We start from the raw sequence: 22,274 nt of genomic DNA on the forward strand, positions 1-22,274 counted from the left end.
ACCGGGGTATTGAGTAGATGAAAATGGATAAGCTGTGTTGAAAGCAGCCTGTAGCATGGGGTGTGGCGATGGTTAAGGGACATAGAAGGAGGTTTTCAGGTTCTAAAATTATTGAACTTGATATTGAGTCCTGCAGGGTCCCCAGGTGAAAATACTGCTGTTCTTCCAGCTTGCACTGTTCGTCACTGGACCACTGCAGCAAGCCTGAGACAGAAATATTGGCCAGGCAGCATGGTGGTGGTTCGAGGTGACAGGCAACTGGAATTTAGGGTTCATTTTATGAACAGAGGGTAGGTGTTCTGCAATGTGGTTGCCCAGCCTGTTTTTCATGGAAGTAGAGGGGACTGCATTGTGACGAATGACTACAGACATCTATATTGAATGAAGTGCAGGTAAATTGCTGCTTCACCCTGGATTGTGAGGTGGGAGAAAGCAAAGGGGCAAGTACTGTACCTTCTATGATCACATGAGAAGGTAGCATGTAGGTGTAGGAAGGTGTCAGCCATCAATATCGGCAAAACAGAGGAACTGATCATTGACTTCAGTTATTAAAGGAATAGTAATGCTTGTTTTTGTTCATGTCAATGACAGTACAAACCTCATTTGAGACTTGAACACATGATCCAGGTTGACACTGACAGAGTATGTTGTAGGAGGTGTCATCTTTTTTGAGATTTTAACTGCGGACCAATCAGCTCACTCAGCATATTTTTTAAACAAAAACCACTTGGTAACAGTCAATGGTTGTTTTTGTGACAGTTCTTTATTTAACCAAAATATTGAAATCAAATTGCAGCTCATTTGTTTCCTCTCTTTTGACCCTTGCTATATGCAACCTGTTGTTATTGCCAGCAACGTCATGAATGCATTTCAAATCTGTTTGTTGTATTACAACTTTGAAATGTTCTGAGAACATGATATTGTTCTGTTATAATTAAAACTCTATCTATCTGTTAATATATATTATTATGGAATAGGACAAAGATAAGCCTGAAATCAAAGTTCTAAACTGGAAGGAGGACCAATTTTAACACAATCAGATATGATTTGGCCAGAGTGGACTTATAGCAGGTACTTCTACATAAATCTGTGTCAGATGAATGGGGCACATTCAAGAAGGAAATGGGAGATAGATTACAAAGGGATCTTGATCAGTAGGGCTAATGGGTTGTGGAGTAATAGATAGAGTTTAATTTGGATAACTGGAAGGTATTGCATATTGGTAAAACAAACAGGGCAGGACTTACACAGTTAATGGTGGAGCCCCAGGTAGTGTTGTCAAACAGAGATACCTGGGGTTTCTAGTACATAATTCTTTGAAAGTTGTGTCACAGATAGACAGGGTGGTGTGATGATACAATGTCTTTAAAAGGTGCATTTTGTCCTGATTTTATAATGAAGAGAGGTTGAGTCAGGGGTAATAAGTGGATTGTTCCCAGTCAATAAAGTAAACAGCTTGTGAGGTCATGAGGTTGGAGCAGTCAAAGCAGCTTGAAGAGGTGGGGTCAAGCTCCCCAGAACCAGGCTTTCAGTTTAACTTTCAGCAGTTGCTGGGATCTTGAAGCTGGATGTGGAAGTTCTTATTCATCTTCCTGTTACAGCTAAAAGCTAGGGTTCATTTTCTGCTGTTAGAATTGCAAATGGGATAATCCATTTTAGTAAATTTGTCTTTGCCAAGGGTGTTTGAGGAGTGTCACCACATTGGAAAAGTTGCTCTTTAGTAGCTAAATGATCTATTATCCTGTTAAGTTTTCCAGTAGAGTTGTTATTCCAATTCTTTGTTCTTTTGTTTGTATTTTAACTATTGTGTAAAAATAAAGTGTCTTGCACTTCAAACCTGGTAGTTTGACCAATCGAATTGCATCTGACCACAATGCTGTATACTTACCTTTAAAAATAAGAAAAAGTTGGGGCCTAGGCTATACTCCTAATACATTTTGAGGGTGTTTGGTCTGGCTCATAAGTGGTTAGGAAGGCATATAGCCCACTTGCCTTATTGCTTAGACCTTTGAGTGCAGGAGTGGGAACGTCCTGTTGAGTTCGCGCAGAAGGTTGGTGAGGGCACTTTTGGAGTACTGTGTGCAGTTCTGGGTGCTCTGCTATAGGAAGGATATTATTAAATTGGAGGGGATTCAGAAAAGATTTACCAGGATCTTGGAGGAGAATTTGATTTGTAAAAGGAGGCTGGATAGGCTGGGACTTTGTTCGCTGGAGCATTGGAGGTTGAGGGGTGACCTTACAGAGATTTATAAAATCATGAAGGGCATAGATAAGATGAATAGCAAAGATCTTGTCCCTAGGGTTTGGGATTTCAAAATTAGGAGGCATACTTTTAAGGTGAGAGGAGAAAGGTTTAAAAGGAACCTTCTTTCACACAGAGGGTGGTTAGTGTGTGGAATGTACTGCCAGCAGAAGTGGTAGGTGCAGGTATAGATACCATGTCTAAAAGACATTTGGTTAAGTACATGAAAAGGAAAGGTTTAGAGGGATATAGGCCAAGTGGAGGCAAATGTGGCTAGTTTAGTTTGAGAGATTTGGTCGGAATGGACAAGTTGGACTGAATGGTCTGTTTCCACGCTGTATGTCTCGGTGACTCTAAGACTCTTGAGAGAGTTCAGGACCAATATTTTCCAAAAATGATACAGAATGGGACCAAGAAATCAAGCAAACCCTGGATGATGAGGCCTATGCAGGATAGGATGAAGAGAAAAAGTGCCTTAATCTGTTTTCAAGGGAACTCATACTCAATTAGTTCCACAGTGAGATCAATTAGTAATTCCCCATGGACCTTGATTAGCCCCGATTCCTCTGTTTAACAGAATCTGCCCATAAAATAAAACAAAGCTGCAGATGCTGGAAATCTGAAGCACACAAACAGAAGTTGCTGGATAAACTCAGCAGGTCTGGCAGCATCTATGGAGAGAAAACAGAGTTAACATCTTAAGTCAAGTTCTGGAGAAGGGTCATTGGCTTAGTCATAGAATCATACAGCATGGAAACAGACCCTTTGGTCCAACTAGTTCATGTCAACCAAGTTCTCAAACTAAACTAGTCCCACCTCCCCGCATGTGGCTCATATCCCTCCAAACCTTTCCTATTCATGTTCTTATTGAAATGTCTTTTAAATGTTGCAACTGTATGTGCATCCACCATTTCTTCTGGTAGTTCATTCCACACGTGTTAAAAACGTTACCTCTATGTCTTTTTTTAAATCTTTCTCCTCTCACCGTTGTGAACTTTGTTTTCTCTCTGCAGGTGCTGCCACATCTGCCAAGTTTCTCCAACAATTTCCATTTCTGTCCATCTGTCTTAAAAAAAATATTAAATGATTTCTGCCTCTACTACCTTTTTAGGTAGTGTTCCAAAACCTTTGACAAGGTCTCACGTGGGAGACGATAAAGAAGGTAAAAGCACATGGAATTGAAGGATCTAGGCTTGAAACATCGGCTTTCCTGCTCCTATGATGCTGCTTGGCCTGCTGTGTTCATCCAGCTGTACACCTCCTTACGTCTGGAATCCAGGGTATCTTGGCAAATTGGATCCAAAATTGGCTTTGTGGTAGGAGACAGGCTGATGGAAGAAGGCTATTTGTATGACTGGAGGCTGGTGTCTGGTGACATACTACAAGGATCAATCCTGGGTCCACTAATGTCTGTAGCATACACGTAACAAATGAGAATTTGGGGGTGGAATGATAAGTAAGATTGCTGATGACACAAACACTGGCCAGGTGGTTGACATGAAGAAGAAGGACTTAGGAACAGTGACAGATGGAATTTAATCCTGAGAAGTATGAGGTGACGGACTTTGGAAGAAGTCACAAGGCAAGAGGAGTCTTGGACATATTTGTCCACAGATCTCTGAAGGCAGCAGGACAGGCTAATAGGGTAATTATGAAGGCATACAGGACACTATCAGCTTAGATTAAAGAAGCCGGGAGGTTATGTTAGCTGTACAAAATTTTGGTTAACCCACAGCTGGAGCACAGTGTGCAGTTCTGATTGCCTTACTGTGATTGCAATGGAGTGAATGCAGTGGAATTTCACCAGATCATTGCCCAAAGTGGAACATTTCAGCTATAAAGAGAGTCTGGATAAGATCGGATTGTTTTCTTTAGAGCAGAGAAGGTTCGGGGGCCCTGACTGAGCGAGATAAGATATTGGTTGTGGATATGGGATCCTTTACGTTGCACAGTAGGGTGACTAGTGTGACTGGCTGTGTCATGTCTTCTTATGGTCTGTTGCAGAGTTAATGGCGGATTGTGCTTTTTGGGATAAACCACAACAAGATGACACAATATGGCCAGACACACTAGTCATTCCACCATACATCAGAGATGTATCAGAGATGACCACAAGACTACTCAGGCCCCTAAGTGTCAGAGTAGTCCATAAATCAACAACCACCCTGTGACAGCTACTGACGAACGTACAGGATCCCATACCCACAACCAATAAAACTAATGGAATATACAAAATACCATGCAAGGACTGTGAAAAACATTACATAAGCCAAACTGGAAGAAAACTGGCAATAACGATACACGCACACCAACTGGCCACCCAGAGACATGACCAATTCTCACTAGTCTCAATGCACGGACAAAGGACACAAATTCAACTGAGACAACACATCCATAATTGCACAAGCCAAACACAGATGTGCGAGGGAATTCCTAGGGGGCTGGCATTCCAACTGGAACTCCATCAACAAACACATTGAACTGGACCCGATATATAAACCACTGAAAAACAGAACCAGAAGTAACGGCAACCATCCCAGCCAACCAAGGCATATAAATAACAAGCAGGACAGAACTCCACCGCTTCACTGGAGGCACACTGACAATGTTACCTGGCAGGGTGATGAATGTCTGCAAAAATCGTACACACCGGCTTGTTGGGCATGTCTACAACCCCATCCACAACCCGTGCCACAAATCTTCTTGAAAGCTTTGAATTGTAGAACATTGGAACAACAAAAACAAATTTATTTAAGTCTAAGGTGCTGCAAGTACCAAGAATATAACTTTAGACACAGACTAATTAGAACTTAGAGGGCTCAGAGCTAAAAATAGAGGCCCCAGGACACCCAGCGATAAGCTTCTATGAATTGAGGTTTGTCATTCTGATTAAACCATCCCCTCCATGTCTTTTTTATAAAACTCTGCAAGAGGTTTCATCTTCACCCTCTTTTGCAAAGTGTATGATGTGACATTTTGATTTATAGTATATATCCTATTGAATTGAGGGCAGTTCCACTGTACTGTCTTCTCTGGTCAGTTTGAAATGATATATTCTGGTGCGTTAGGATGCTGTTTATATTTACAGCTGATCCTGTAAGCCTTGAATTGGCAGTATATATAGCTTGTGGTGACTGACGTGGAACTCTTGTTGCTTTAACAGATTGGAGAGAATGATAATTATGTTTCCTTCCATGTATTAAGTCAAGTAATAAAATGCACACCTATTTGTCTGTACCCATTGGCTAAATAGCCACCAGTGCTTCACATTGGACATTTACAGCAAGTTCTTGCATGTTGCCAAGGATGAATGTATTTTCTTCTTTGCTATGCTAATCAGTCGTAGAGGCAAAATAGCATTACCGTTTTACCGTGAGTAGTGATAGGCTATGGGACAGATCTTTTTCATGCTTATAATTCAAGAAAACTCCTTAATTATCGTATTGTATTGTTGTACAATTCTTTGCTTAATAAAGAGACATCTGTAGGCTTTCAGAGGATTGAAAAGTGGGAAGCATTCGCCTTTGGGCATTAACCAATAATCCAAAGCAGCTTTTAGAGCAGGCTCAAAAATGTTTCCCTTTTATGCGCGCACATTCCCTCTGCCCTAACCCTACAATATCCTCTCCCACCCAACCGCATCCTTGCTCACTCCACCACATCCTTCCCCCACTCACAGCCAATCAGTCTCATCAAAGAGGAGGATGTTGTTTGAAGTGGAACCTTGCATCCAGGGTCAATACAGGGCCCAGCCTGTCACTTTAAATGGTTTCTGATGAATGAGAACCTCACTGATGGCTCTACTTCAAAGATCTATTTTTGATTCTTCAGTTAGATTTATACACTGTACATCACAGAACACATTTTGCAGTTCAAGAGGTAGAAATCTGAATACAGTCCGAGTGTAGTTCTGGATGATTTAACAACTTATCTATGTTGCAGATAGTAGCAGGCTCACTTTTTAAATATACTTTCTGCGGTCAGGTCCAGGGGAACTGGAACATTTGGTTTCTCAAGCCAATGCCCCTACACTGTTAGGTAGTGGCTAAGCTAAGGTAGTTCCTTGTACCAGAATTCCACTTACCACTTTATTTCATCCCTGTTGATACCTTTGACAAACAAAAATCATGTTATCTCACATCGGATGATATCAGTTCACACCACATAACATTCTTTCATGGAAACATCATTCCAGATTTCATGCTTCCATTTAGGTGAAAATGAGCTGTCCGATTTCACACCTAAGTGCTTGAACTCTAATTTTAAGATTATGCCCTTTCGATAAGGCTCCCCCCCCCCCACCCAAGGAGAAGGTTTTCTCATCAAATCCTTGCATTTTATCTTGCTCAGTTGGATCACCCTTTCAATCTTCTAGACTCAAGGAATTCAAATTTATGCAAGCCATTCTTGTAATTTCAGTCTTTAGGTGAAAATATCCTTTAGGCCATTGGATCAATCCTGACATTTGTGTACAATACTGCAGATAGGGTTTGACCAAGGATCTGTACAAACTTCCACTTCAAGTTCCTCACTTGTTTCCATTCCTATTACATAAATTACATTTGCATTTTTTGTTACGTTTTGTATTATTGCTTAACATCTAGCTTAGATCATTGAAATCCTTCACCATTGCTCTGAATCTCTCATCCAGAAATTATTCTGATTTGTATGTATTGGACTTGAAGTAGATGACCTCACATTGACATAGACTTGGTTAGTTGGCAAAACTATGTTCCTTTTTATCATCTTGTTCATGACACGCAATGTACTATGCTTCTTAGCTTAGCATCGTCAGAAAACTTAGATATCTGTTCTCTGTTACTTTATCAAAGCCTCTTTTGATGTGTGGTGAAAAAGCTGAAGCCCCAGTACAGATTCTGAGGGTGTACTAATTGTCACAGCTCAGCAATCTGAGACCATTCCGTTTACCTCTATTCCATACGTCTCCAGCAGTCATAGCAGTTACTAATAGAACATTACAGCACAGTACAGGCCCTTCGGCCCTCGACGTTGTGCCGACCTGTCATACCGATCTCAAGCCCATCTAACCTACACTATTCCATGTACGTCCATATGCTCATCCAATGATGACTTAAATGTACCTAAAGTTGGCGAATCTACTACCGTTGCAGGCAAAGCGTTTCATTCCCTTACTACTGTCTGAGTAAAGAAACCACCTCTGACATCTGTCCTATATCTTTCACCCCTCAATTTAAAGCTATGCCCCCTCGTGCTCGCCGTCACCATCCTAGGAAAAAGGCTCTCCCTATCCACCCTATCTAACCCTCTGATTATTTTATATGTTTCAATTAAGTCACCTCTCAACCTTCTTCTCTCTAATGAAAACAGCCTCAAGTTCCTCAGCCTTTCCTTGTAAGACCTTCCCTCCATACCAGGCAACATCCTAGTAAATCTCTTCTGCACCCTTTCCAAAGCTTCCACATCCTTCTTATAATGTGGTGACCAGAACTGTGAGCAATACTCCAAGTGCGGCCGCACCAGAGTTTTGCGCAGCTTCACCATAACCTCTTGGTTCCGGAACTCGATCCCTCTATTAATAAAAGCTAAAACACTGTATGCTTTCTTAACAGCCCTGTCAACTTGGGTGGCAACTTCCAAGGATCTGTGTACATGGACACCGAGATCTCTCTGCCCATCTACACGACCAAGAATCTTACCATTAGCCCAGTACTTTGCCTTCCAGTTACTCCTACTAAAGTGCATCACCTCACACTTGTCTGCATTAAACTCCATTTGCCACCTCTCAGCCCAGCTCTGCAGCTTATCTATGTCTCTCTGCAACCTACAGCATCCTTCATCACTGTCCACAACTCCACTGACCTTAGTGTCGTCTGCAAATTTACTAACCATCCTTCTACGCCCTCATCCAGGTCATTTATAAAAGTGACAAACAGCAGTGGACCCAATACCGACACTTGCGGTACACCACTAGTAACTGGTCACCGGGATGAACATTTCCCATCAACTACCACCCTCTGTCTTCTTTCAGCAAGCCAATTTCCGATCCAAACTGCTATTTCTCCCACAATTCCATTCCTCCGCATTTTGTACAATAGCCTACTGTGGGGAACCTTATCGAACGCCTTGCTGAAATCCATATACACCACATCAACCGGTTTACACTCATCTACCTGTTTGGCCATCTTCTCAAAGAACTTGGGACAGCTCAGTTTGAGTTGTAAGATTTCCATACTATGATCAAGCAAAAGGCAAATTGATTTGCTAAGTGCTCAGTTATGACAGCTGCAAACAATATCAGAAACAGATAAGACATTTCAAATTAACAAAGACTTGGTTCTCCTGAAACTGACAAATAAGCATCCGCAGCACCAAATGAATCTATGTCATTATGATTAAGTCAGCTCCACCATTTTCCACTCCATGCATCCCCTGTAAATTCCATTTTTATGTTCCCATGTCATCTTTACATTCTTCCAATAAAAATCCACAATGTTGAGTTCACCATGTGCGCAACAGGATAAGAAAAATAACAGACTTTGACCAGAGTCTTATTGTCCCTTCCCTTCCTTCACTCTTCCTCCTCCTTCCCCATCTCATTTTGTACATAGTGTTTCTCTTTCTCGTTTATCCTGCCTCTCTCCCACACCCAGACCTTTTTCCTATCCCTTTCTTAATGCACCCCTTTTCTTCCTCTTTTGTGTATCTCTTTCTCTTTCAACCTCATTCTCCTTCTCATACAACTTTGTGCCCATTCTCTGACAAGTTCTAATGTTTACATGCTTTTTCACCACTTTGCCTATTTTCTCCCATTTCCCTTGCCTCAAAATTCATGCTGGTTTCCTTTGTAACAGACTGAGGTATGACATGAATAAACCACAGTGATGGAATACATTGGGAACCATAGACCCAGAGCTGCCTTCTCCTCCCAAGAGTGTTCTTCTCAGTACTTGCCATGTGTCATGTCTCAAACAATGTATTCCAAAATGTTATTTTCTAAAGTAAATGTAATTTGCATTTGAATGAATAAATGATCGTTTGAAAGAATTACATCAGAAAGCACACAGCAGCACAAAGTATATTAATCATAGCAATTCATTCCTGCTCATTAAGCATCCTCTGCAAACAGTAGGAAGAAAATCTGGTTTGATTGATTTGGAAGTATTGAGACGCAATACGTGCGCATGAACGTGTCATCATTACATAAAATCTTGACTGTCCTCACATAATATAAAAGCCTAGAACTGATGATGCAGCACAGACCCTGGTTTTAGCCAAGCTAAAGTTTCATTGTTCCTGCGTGAAACAACTGCACTGTTGGAACAAAGTCTTACATCGCTCTGAGAATTATGGCAGTGAAAGTAGATTGCTGTGATTGTGGTTATCAAAGAATTTCACCCTGACTGGCAAGAGAGTAAATTTCCACTCCAGATATTTGATTGCTAATTCTGGAGCGTCTAATAGAATCGCCAGTTTGTTTTAGAATTAGTTGAAAAAGTATTATGTTCTATTACTTGAGTAGGTCACCCATTCAAACATATAACTAATTATTTTCACAATGTGCAATTTTAGCATAATATAGCCAGTCACAGATGCACTGTAATTGACATTTGTGTCCAAGTTAATGCTTCCACAACAGATTCCTAACATTACCTTTCAAACCTTACAAAATTACTTTTTCAATCAGATTGTTTGAATATTATGACATGCTACCAGAACTTGAAGCTAGATTTTCCAGCCCAAAGCTATGTACCTTGCTACTACACCACTAGCCCCTAATCTTTCAGAGCTTACATATGAGTAACAGCTGGTTGAGCAAGCTAGAAGAGAGCAGGGAATGCTTTCCCACTGCACTTTAGCAAGGAGTCTGCAGGAACAAGAAGTAGTCAGATTACAAGAATTGTTCACCATGCCACAAGTGATCAGCTGAAGGGTGTTAAAAACAGCTTCAATAGCCTTTAAAAGTAAATTGAGTAACTACTAGAAAGAAAAATTTGGTGTTCCATGTGGAAAGAGCAGAAGCATCAGATTCATTTGAGAACTTTCACAGGCACAGTGGAACAACTGACATTGTTCTGTGTTGATTACTTTTGATTCAGTAATGTTTATTGGGGAAAACTATCAACTGAAAATAGTGAACCTGTCATACAACTACCCAAATAATGATGCCTCTCAAAAGAGCTGGAAACACAATATGTAAACAGCTGTAAGATGCTTTTAAGACACTCCTCAATGACCTAAAACAACTTACCTAATTTATACCCCTTAGCTATTAAATGGTAGTTTTTTTTAAAACCCTGCTTGGCTGGATGTGAAATATATGGACTCTTCTCCATATCTTAGCTTCTTGTTCTCTTACAATTGCAGTAAAGTCAGAACGCCTATCATTGAGATTTCTTGAACTTCTTTTTGAAGTTTCCGTTACGTTCTCGTTTTGCCTTCACAGCTGCAATTGATGATGACCAAGTTCGTTATCGTTACGTCACAAAGAAGGGATATGTCCGACTCCACACAAACAAGGGGGATCTGAACCTGGAGCTGCACTGTGAGATGGTTTGTATACGCATTAACTAACTGGGGGCTGGAGAGAGGGAGGGGTTCAGGAGTTAGGGTAGATTTAGTATCTTACACATTTTAAAATCTTTGGATGCAATGTGAAAATCCAGTGACTATTTTCAATAATACTTCAGACTTTAAAGACAAAAGCTTCATCTTGCACATGCTTTATTTGTAAATTATCACTTGCCTGACACCTTTTCTTTAGAATTGTTCACAGGAGTATCCAGTATCATTTAGTAAAATGAACAAACACATACGTACCTTAAGTAATGCCACATCAACTTGAATGAATTATTTATTCAAGGCAAATGAAATTAGTTATCTAAAGATCACAGTTGGTTGCAAAAATAATTTGTCTTTTTCAACCGGGATGTTTTATTGATCTATATTGATACTGATGATCACCCTAAAGTCCAATAAATGTTAATGTTAAACATTATAATATCACTTGGTCATCTCAGCATTCCATTGCATGGCTGAATCATTCTACTGTGATGATCTCCTGCAGAAATCAAATGATCCATGTCATAGTCATGAATGAAAATTCTTTGGTTGTGACTGTGCTGTATTATTCCATTTACTGCTTCTTGACATATTCAGTTAACCTGCCGTTCTCTAATGCTTCTCTGTAACTCATTTGAGAAAGCTACCATGGCTTTGATCCAATCAGAACTATAGGTCTATCAGATTTAATCCATAGAAACACTTCCAACACTACTCTTTCCACACTTTCTTTCAAGGCTCCATTCAATAATGTCCCCACCCTGTGTAATCTGACTTACCTCTTTTTCATGGCCGAACAACTGCATAGGCCTGGTTGATCCCATAGAATTGATTTCTTCCTATCATGACTGTTTTTTCCTCCCAATTACATGCAAGATTTTTTGAACCGTCAGCCAGTTTAACCTGGTCCACACCATGTTCTTTTCACTGTAGATATCCAATCCCTCTAGATCACTGCTCCACCACTTGGACAGCCTGTAGGCTGCCTCCTTTTATCTGGAATATAGATCTAAACATGCCACACCCACTCTACCCCGCACCACCCTGTCTGAACCCATTATCACACTAAAACATCTTTTATTCTACTCATTTTTTCCCCAAACAATAGGGTTGCTTTGAGAACTGAGTAGGTTCTATCTTTATCTACTTTCTCATTTTATTTGAGTTCTACTCAAGGCGCTTCTCTTGCCTTTATTCTCAACAATTGGATTGGTGCATTTCCTGCAGTCACCCTGAACTGAGAGATTTAATCAACGTCTTCCCATTTCTCCCCTTCCTCTGCCTTCACAAGGTGCATCTGAGTCTCTTCCTTTCTTGACTTCTCTGTCCTCAGTTCATGTTGTAGTGGAAGCCCACATGGATCTGAGCTTTGTCTGATATGTTGTGGGATAATTGGAGCATTCCCCAGTTCCACCCAGACTATGACTTTCTTGCCTGCCTCTTTTACCGGTATGCTGATGTGTTTATGTTGGTGCTATTTCCTGCTTTCACTCTGAATTGGACTTTGACATCAACTTTGCTTCCACTTTTCAACTTTCTCCTGTCTCCACAAAAGATTCTTCGCTGACTCTTCCCTTCCATCCCTTGAATTTTGTGTGTCTGTTTTCAGGGATATACTATCGATCAATTTTCACTATAAGCCACACTGACTCCCACAGCTGTATTTATTATATTTTCTTACACACAACTTCCTGTAAGCAATCTATTCCATTCCCTAGTTTCTCCATTTCCATTGCATCTTAACTGAAGATACCATCAGTGCTAATGATAGACCTTTACCCTTTTCCTTTCCCTCGCATTAAGCTTGCGGGGAACATAAAGACTGACACCAAGAATTTCTATAGGCACTTGAAGGGAAAGAGATTGGTGAAGACGAAGTGCAGAAACTGGGGAATGTATAAGAGGGGATAAAGTAATGGCTGAGCAACTGAATAGCTAGATTGGTTCTGTCTTTGCAAAAGACGTCTCAAATCAAATACCAGAAATGTTGGAGAATGCAAGATTTAGTGAGAGAGAAGAATTGAGGCAGATGAATATTAGTAATGAAATGCTGTTGGGAAAATTGATGGGATTGAAGGTGGATAACTCCCCAGGGCTTGATAATCTACATCCCTGAACTCTTAAGGAAGTGGCTGTAGAAATAGAGGATGCATTGATGGTCATCTTCCGGAATTCTATAGATTCTGGAACAGCCCCTGCAGCTTGGAGAGTACCTAATGTCACTCCACTATTCAAAAAGGGCGGTAAGGTGGGTAGAGAGAAAACACAGAATTATAGACCAGTAAGCTTAACATTGGTAGTGGGGAAAATTCTCAAATCCATTATCAAGGATTTTATAGAGGAGCATTAAGAAAGAAGTGGCAGGATTGGACAGAGTCAGCATGGATTTATGATTGACAAATCCGTTAGCATTCTATGATGATGTAATGAGTAGAGTTGACGGTGGGGGTGTAACAGTCAATGTGATTTATTTGGACTTCCTGAAAGCATTTGACAAAGTCCTGTATAAGAGATTATTGTGCAAGATTAAAGCACATGGGATTGGGGGAAGTATATTGAGAGTATATGGGGAGTTGATCGCCTAGTGGTATTAACGCTAGACTGTTAACCCGGAGACCTAGATAACATTCTGAAGACCTGGGTTCAAATCCTGCCTTGGCAGACGGTGGAATCTGAATTCAATAAAATATCTGGAATTAAGAACCTAATGATGGCCATGAATCCATTGTTGACTGACAGAAAAACCCATCTGGTTCACTAATGTCCTTTAAGGAAGGAAGCTGCCAACCTCACCTGGTCTGGCCTGCTTGTGACTCCACACTCACTGCAATGGTTGACTCTGAACTGGCCTCTGGGCAGTAAATGCTGCCTGGTCAACGATGCCTTCATCCTGTTAAGAATAAAGGAAAGACAAAAGATGGATAGCGGGAACACAGAATAGGAATTAATGGTGTCTGTCAGATTGGCAGGCAGTAACTAATGGGGTGCCACAGGGATCGGTGCTGGGGCCTCAGCTATTCACAATATATATTAATGATTTGGATGAGGAAACAAAATGTAACTTCTCCAAGTTTGCAGATGATACCAAGTTGAGTAGGAGGGTGAACTGTGATGGGGATGCAGAAATCCTTAAACATGATCTGGGCAGGTTGGGTGAGTGGGCAAATCAATGACAGAAGCAGTATAATTTGGATAAATCTGAGGTTATTCACTTCAGAAGCAAAAACTTGAAGGCAGATTGCTTCCTGAATGGCTGTAAATTGGGAGAAGGGTGTGCAGTGGGAACTGAGCGCCCTTGTGTACCAGTTGCTGAAGGTAAGCCTGCAGATGCAGCAGGTGGTAAAGAAGGCAAATGGTATGTTGACGTTTATTGCAAGAGGTTTTGACTACATGAACAGAGATGTGTTGTTACAGTTATACAGTGCCTTGGTGAGACCACACCTGAAATATTGTTTGCAGTTTTGGTCTCTTTTTCTGAGGAAGGCTGCTCTTGCTCTCCAGGGAGTGCAACGAGGGTTTACCAGGCTGATTCCGGGACTGGTAGGTCTGATGTATGAGGAGAGATTGACTGGGTTGGGACCGTTTTAGCTGGAATTCAGACGAATGAGGGGGCATAAAATTCTAATATGACTGGATATGGTGCATGCAGAGAGGATGTTTCAGAAGCCGGAGTCACAGTCTGAGGAGTCGGGGTAGACTATTTAGGATGGAGATGAGGAGCCATTTGTTCACCCATAGAGTGCTGAGTCTGTGTAATAAATTCCACAGGAAGTAGCTAATGCCAAAATGTTGAACGTATTCAAGAGGCAGCTAGGTACAGCACTTCGGGTGATTGGAATCAAAGGTTTGGGGAGAAAGCAGGATTAGGCAATTGAGTTGGACGATCAGCCATGATTCTGATGAATGGTAGAGCAGAGTTGAAGGGCCGAATGGCTGCCTCCTGCTTCTATCTTCTATGATTCTATGTTTCTATTAACATGATAGGGTTTAACTTGTATCCCACATTAACAATCTCCACATTTAATAAGTGGCTGTTTGCCATTGGTCCACCTATATCATATAAACATACAAACCCATGAATTGGGGGGAGGAGTAGGCATTTGACCACTCCAGCCTGCTGCACCATTTGCTACTGAGATTCTCAACTGAAAAGGCGGTCTGTCTCAACCTTAAAAGTATTCAATGATCCTGCCTCCACTGCTCTTTAAAGAACAGAATTCCACATACTAAATTGGAACCCTCCAAACCCACAACTGTTTCCATCTACAAGTTCAAGGGCAACAGATACATGGGAGCAACACCACCTGAAATGTTCCCCTCCAAACCGTTCACCATCCTTACTTGCAAATATATTGCTGTTCCTTCACTCTTGCTGGGTCAAAATCCTGGAATTCCCTCCCTAAAGCATGTAGACTGCAGTGGCTCAAGAAGGCAGCTCAGCAGCACCTTCTCAAGGGCAGTTTGGGACAGGCAATAAATACTGCCCCAGCCAACGATGCCCAAGTCCATGAGTGAATAAAAAAAAAATCAGGACCATCTGAGAGTGAAAAAAGCGTCTCCATCTTCAATGCATGACTCCTTATTCTTAAAATGTGCCCCCTTCTTCCCTCGTACAGGGTGCTTGCAATCAACATCCACTCTGCCAAGTACTCTGAGGATATTGTATGTTTCCATAGATCAGCCCTCGTTCTTTCAAACTGCAACTGATACAAGCCTTTTTTCTCATTAACTCATCCCTTCATCCCAGGAATAGGTTAAACTTTACTTTTAAAGCAATTATGTCCCCCCTTGAATAAGGCCCCTAGAGCTGTACACAGTAAAAGAGATGAGGTCTCACAAATGCCTTGTGTAACTGTACTAAAACTTTCTTAACATTTTCCTTCCCTCACCATTCTTCCCCCCTCCTAACTCTACCGCCTGTTGAATTCTCTGATGCTGAATGCTCTGTACTCAGCAAAGGTCTTAGTTTTATCCCTCTGTGCCCCCACCTCAATGAATTCCAGGCATGACATGATGTTGAACTCTTATTCTATTGCATTTGCCTCCATGCCTTTTTTTTTGGGACAAGAGTCATTTGCCCATCCCACAGAACCCTTCACCTGCCTCCAACACTCTCCCTCTACCAAGACGCGCCTCCCTCTGGACTTTTACCTGCACTTGTCCTGTTCATCGAGAACTGTTAATGTGATGTAGGATGCCTTTTATCTGCGCCTCCCCCCACTTACCTGTTCAAATCCATCTCCCTCTGAACTGACTGCACTTCACGCTCTCAGATCCAATCCTGACTTTGTAATTAAGCCTACCCGCAAGTGTGATGCAGTTGTTTTCTGGCATATGACTCGACAGTGAGGAGGCTCAGTGCCAGCTATTACTCCCTCCATGGGCACATCATTAACTTGGCTTCTGTCTCCATGGGCATTGTCTGAGTTGTTCACGATTTCCAGCATTTTTGTTTCTAATATTATTTCAATGGAAATGTTGTACACGTTATGCCATTTATCAAGGAAGTAGATCAAAAATCTCCTGAAGGAGACTGACAGTGACTTTAGATATAAAAAAAGAAAAGCAATGGTATTTTTATTTGCCTTACAACTGTAGGATCTTCCAAAATGTGTTACTCCCATTGGAGTGCATTCGAATTGAAGTTGCTGTTATAATGGCCCAGATTTCATGATCCAGGCGAATGAAATGTATCACCCGTTGATTACACTTTCAAATGCCCAAGCACTTTCGGTTGGCTTTTGCATTCTTAGAATTACAAAATCCCTGCGGTTTGGAAGCCGGCCACTTGGGCCATCAAGTAAACACCAACCCTGTGTGGAAAAGGGAATCTGTCAAACCTGTATGAACATGGCGAGCAACTATGTATTTCATTGCCAGTCAGCTCAAAGGCTCCTCATCGAGACACAGAGTTAAAATATTTAATTCATTAGCAAATTTTGCACCGAGGCAAAAAGATATGAGAGCAAGATAAAAGAAACAAAATGCTTAAAAATGTATAATTTTTAATTTTCTCAATGTATACAATAATTAATATCTCAAGGAATGAGTTAATTAAGACTTATCAAGCCATTAGCAATTCAGTTGCACTAGAATGGATGAATCTTAACCTTTTCCTCGATTAATTGCACATGCTGGATGTATTTGCTGGATGTTGCTATTTCATGTCATCTTCAATAATGGTTGTGCTATCAGTAGTTCCGTTACTTTCACCATCAAGTCCAAGCTGTTGCAGGCATCATGGAAACCAATTTGTATTCATTAATTTTGCACAAATAGTGAAGTAAATATCCAGACAGTTTATTTTTTGGGTGATAACACAGTGTGGAGCTGGAGGAAACAGCAAGCCAGGCAGCATCAGAGGAGTAGGAAAGTTGATGTAAGGACCGTTCTTCAGAAGTGAATTCACGATTCTGAAGAAGGGTCCTGACCTGCAATGTCAGCTTTCTTGCTCCTCTGATGCTGCCTGACCTGCTGTATTCTTCTAGCTCCACACCTTGTTATTCTCTGACTCCAGCATCGGCAGTTCTTGCTATCTCTGAGTGAGCTATTTTTTGGTGATATTATTTGAAGGGTAAATGTTTGCCAAGGCACTGGAAAGAATTCCCTTGCTCATCTTTGAAACATGCCTTCTTTTTTAAATAGCCATCTGAGGTGGTAGAAAGAATTTTGTTTGAAGGGTTGTACTGACTTGGATATTAGCCTGTTTTTTTGGGGCTGTCAAGTCTTGAACATAGAGTTTGAACAAGCAGCCTTTTGACTCAATAACACAAATTGCTGTTCAGGTTTCCAACTTGGGTTTTCCTTTGTTTTATCTCACTACCATGTGTATTTACACTAATAGGACAACTGGGCCAGGGCAGAAATTAATACTGATTAATTGTTCTCTTGAAAAAAATGGAATGTTTCAATGCCTCCATAACTCTATTTCAGTCCAGTGATTCCTGTGCAGGTCTAACCAGGCTACTTGAGTTGAGGGAACATCAAAGAGATTTGCATAAGAGACACATTTAATTAACTAGGGAAGCATTTGTGTTTAAATTTGTGTTGCTAGCTTTTGTGTTGGCTTTGTGCAAAATGCTTGTCTGCCTTTACTAATGCTGTTCACAGCATTAACCACCAGGAGATGTACGATGCTAGTGAAAGAATACCATGTAAGGACAACAGTGATCAGACATCTTCTGCTTGGCCAGAAAAAGCAGCACACACCTGGACCGGTATGAGTTTCATGCTACTGACCCCTGGGGGAGTGTATTTCACAACTTTCATGTATGTACTGGAACTGCAGCACCTGAACCCTACATCTAAAGAAAATTAAAATCAACACTGCTTCATAATGCTGAAGCTGTACAAAACTCTGGTGTGGCTGCACTTGGAGTATTGTGTACAGTTCTGGTCACCGCATTATAAGAAGGATGTGGAAGTTTTGGAAAGGGTGCAGAGGAGATTTACTAGGATGTTGCCTGGTATGGCGAGAAGGTCTTCCGAGGAAAGGCTGAGAGACTTGAGGCTGTTTTTATTAGAGAGAAGAAGGTTGAGAGGTGAATTAATTGAAACATATAAAATAATCAGAGGGTTAGATAGGGTGGATAGGGAGAGCCTTTTTCCTAGGATGGTGATGGCGAGCACGAGGGGGCATAGCTTTAAATTGAGGGGTGAAAGATATAGGACAAATGTCAGAGGTGGTTTCTTTACTCAGAGTAGTAAGGGAATGGAACGCTTTGCCTGCAACGGTAGTAGATTCGCCAACTTTAGGTACATTTAAGTCGTCACTGGATAAGCATATGGACGTACATGGAATAGTGATGGGCTTGAGATCAGTATGACAGGTCGGCACAACATCGAGGGCCGAAGGGCCTGTACTGTGCTGTAATGTTCTATGTTCTATAAATCTCTGAACTTATAAATTATTGCAACATCTCTGTGTAATGATTTAGTTTGAATAGTGAGCGTTCATTTACAGTTGTAATGCAACTTTTACTTGGTGAAAAGTGAGGAAATGTCATATCTGTAGTGGTATTAAGATTGCCAGAGAAACTACACTGTCAAGACTTGATAATAGAGTGACCTTGGTAACATGTGACCTGAGTTAGTAGCTGTGAGAGTCCCAACATTTAGCTGGAGTAAAGCACATACGAAAGGTAAGGAGAGGGATCAACTTTAATTGCTTTTTACCTGGTTATTTCCATCCCTTTTTTGTGTGTTTGGTATTAGTTTCCTCATTACCTTCGATGAGTAACATTGTTTTGAATACAGTTGTGAATGAACCCATCCTTGACTGTTCAGATCGAGTTATTAGATTGTGATAACCTTCCCTTCAGTGTTGTCCCTTATTCAGTAAGTGTTGGATTAATGCAGCCTGTTTTAAATTGTTTTTAATGATGAGATACAGCAGCTTTTGCCAGGTCTGGCTGTGCTGTGTATTTGTGGGGCTATGGTGGAGCATGTGGTGCAATTTTTTTTTATTATTCGTTCACGGGATGTGAACGCCGCTCGCTGGCCAACATGTAATACCCGTCCCAAGTTGCCCTTGTGAGGATGGTAATGAGCTGTCTTCTTGAGCCACTGCAGTCCATCTGCTGTGGGTTCATCCACGTTGCCCTCAGCGAGGGAGTGGCAGGATTTTGACCCAGTCACAGTGAAGGAACAGCAATGTATTTCCGAGTCAGGCCGGTGAGTGGCTTGCAGGAGAAATTAAAAGTGATGATGTTCCCATTGTCTATTGCCCTTGTCCTTCTAAATGGAAGTGGTCATGAGTTTGGAAGATGCTTTTTCAGGATTTTTTGTGATTTTCTGCGGTGCACCTGTACTTAGTACACAGTGCTGCTACTGAGCATCGGTGGTGGACAGACTGCATGTTTTTGGATGTTGTGCCGATCAAGTGGGCTACTTTGTCTTGGATGGTGTCAAGCTTCTTGAGTGTTGTTGGAGCTCCACCTATCCAGACAAGTGGGAAGTATTCCATCACGCTCCTGACTTGTGCACAGTGGATAGTGAACCAACTTTGCTGTGTCAGGAGGTAAGTTACTCACCGTGGTGTTTCCAACCTCTGACCTGCTCTTGTACCCACTGTTTTATGTGGCACATTCAGTTGAGATGTTGGTCATTAACAACATCCAGGATGTTGATGGTGGGGGGGGTGTTTAGTGATGGTGACACCAGTAAATATCAGGGAGCAGTGGTTAGATTGTTGGTAATGGTTGTAACCTGGCATTGGTGGTGTGAATGTTACTTGTCACTTGTCAGCCCAAGCCTGAATATTGTCCAGATCTTCGAACATGGACTACTTCAGTGTCTGAGGAACAAAAACAGAAGTTGCTAAAAAAACTCGGCAGGTCTGGCAGCATCTGTGAAGAAAAGGTCAGAGTTAGCGTTCAGGTCCTCAGAACTGGGGAATTCAGTATCTGAGGAGTTGTGAATGGTGCTGAGCATTGTTTAATCATTGGAAAACATTCCCACTTCTGACTTTATGATGGAGGGAAGGTCATCGACGAAGCAGCTCTAGTTGCTTGGGCCAAGGACACTGCCCTGAGGAACTCCTGCAGAGATGTCCTGGAGCTGCGATGACTGACTTCCAACAAACACAAGTCAAGGATGGGCTCATTCACCACTATATTCAAAATAACATTACTCATTGAAGATAATGGGGAAACTAATACCAAACACACAAGAAAAGAGATAGAAATAACTAGACAAAAAGCAACTTAGAGTTGTTCTCCCTCCTTACCTGTGTGCCAGGTATGAATCCAACAAGTGGAGAGCTTGTCCCCTGATTCCCATTGATTCCAATTTTGCTAGACCTGCTTGATGCCACACTTGGTCAAATGCAGCTTTGATGTCAGCAGCTGTCACTCTCACCTCACCTCTGGAATTCAGCTCTTTTGTCCAGGTTCCTAATTTGGATTTCCTGAACTTGTACTCAAACAGCTCACTATTAACTTCATGAATAGTGCAGAAAGTATTCTGACATCTTTCTGTCCTTAATGAACCTCACTGTTTTAGCCTGTAAAAACTAGGTTTGTTAGATGTGCAGTGGGCCTGGAACAGCTGCTGTCTTTGTTGTTCTGTAATATTGTTTTTGTCAGCAAAGTATTGCACCAAGCTTTGTGTTTTTACAGTGATGTTGTGTAATATTTCAGTTAACCTTCTGGCTATCAGTAGTTTGGTTATGGGCACTTTCAATTTCCTTGATTGTGACAGAACAGTACCTCTAGTGTTTAGAAAAACCACGAGGGAAGTTATCCATCGCTATCAATCCTAAAAGCTGGCAGAAATAAATAGCTAACTCATGTGACATTGTTTATTTTCTTGTTCTGGAATAATTTCTGCACAGCTATAACATCAAACTCCCATTGACAGAAGATTAAGTAACTGGGTTCATCACTGCTTAATCTGCTTACAGAAAATAAGGTAGTTCAGTCAGAATATAAGCATTGTGTAAAAAGGTGTGCAGTATTTCCGGACCAATCAGTGAACCATTTTGTCTCATCTCACTGAACAAAGTAAATGCCTCTTCACCATTGATTTAATTATAGAGTAATACAGCATGGAAACAGGCTCTTCAGCCCAAACCGGTCCATACTGACCATGGTGCCCACTCAGCCAGTTCCAATTGCCCGCATTTGGTCCATATCCCTCTAAAGCCTTCTCATCCATGTACCTATCCAAATGTTTTTTAAATATTGGTATTGCTCTTCCTCAACCACTTTGTCTGACAGCCCATTCCATATATGCACGTCTCTCTACGTGAAGAAGTTGCCCCTCTGATCCTTCTTAAATCTATCCCCTCTCACTTTAAACCTATGCCCCCAAGTTTTCAATTCCCCATCCGTGGGAGAAAGACTATATGCATTCATCCAATCTATGCCTCTCATGATTTTATATACCTCAGTAAGGTCACCCCTAATTCTCCTACGTTCCAAGGAATAAAGTCACATCTTGTCCAACCCCTCCCTATAACTCAGACCTACTAGTCCTGGAAACATGCTTGTAAATCTTTGCACATTTTCCAGTTTAACTATGTCTTTCCTGTAACAGAGTGACCAAAACTGTACACAATACTCCATAGTATAGATATCCATAGATATAGTGCCTATACTGTAAGAATGTTTCTTCCACAACATTATCTGACACAATTTAGTAGCAAGATCACTTATGGAAATATTAGGAAAGCTGGGCCAAATCATTAGACTGTAAGACATAGGAGCAGAAGTAAGCTATTTGACCCACTAAGTCTGCTTTGTTTATTCATGGCTTTTGATGATCCTCAACTCCACTTTCTTGCCTTTCCCCATAACCCTTGATCCCCTTAATGGTTACAAATCTGTCTGTCTCAGCCTTGAATGACCTAGCCTCAACAGCTATTCATGGTAAAGAATTCCACAGATTCACTACCCTCTGAGAAGAGAAATTCCCCATCTTTGTCTTAAATAAGACCCCTTATTCTGAGATGATGCCCTCTGGTCCTGGACTCTTCCACAAGGAGAAACAA

General features: G+C 41.3%; 1 protein-coding gene across 1 annotated transcript in view; it reads left to right on the top strand.

The window, feature by feature from the left end:
* The window catches only part of ppil2 (peptidylprolyl isomerase (cyclophilin)-like 2), a 339,015-nt gene that overhangs the window by 147,385 nt on the left and 169,356 nt on the right, over positions 1-22,274 (top strand). The window contains exon 12 of the mRNA XM_048555946.2: positions 10,668-10,774. Within this exon, the coding sequence (XP_048411903.1) occupies positions 10,668-10,774 (107 nt within the window). The remainder of the gene's footprint in view (positions 1-10,667; positions 10,775-22,274) is intronic.

Source organism: Stegostoma tigrinum, chromosome 26 (genome assembly GCF_030684315.1).
Source record: "Stegostoma tigrinum isolate sSteTig4 chromosome 26, sSteTig4.hap1, whole genome shotgun sequence".
Taxonomy (NCBI): domain Eukaryota; kingdom Metazoa; phylum Chordata; class Chondrichthyes; order Orectolobiformes; family Stegostomatidae; genus Stegostoma; species Stegostoma tigrinum.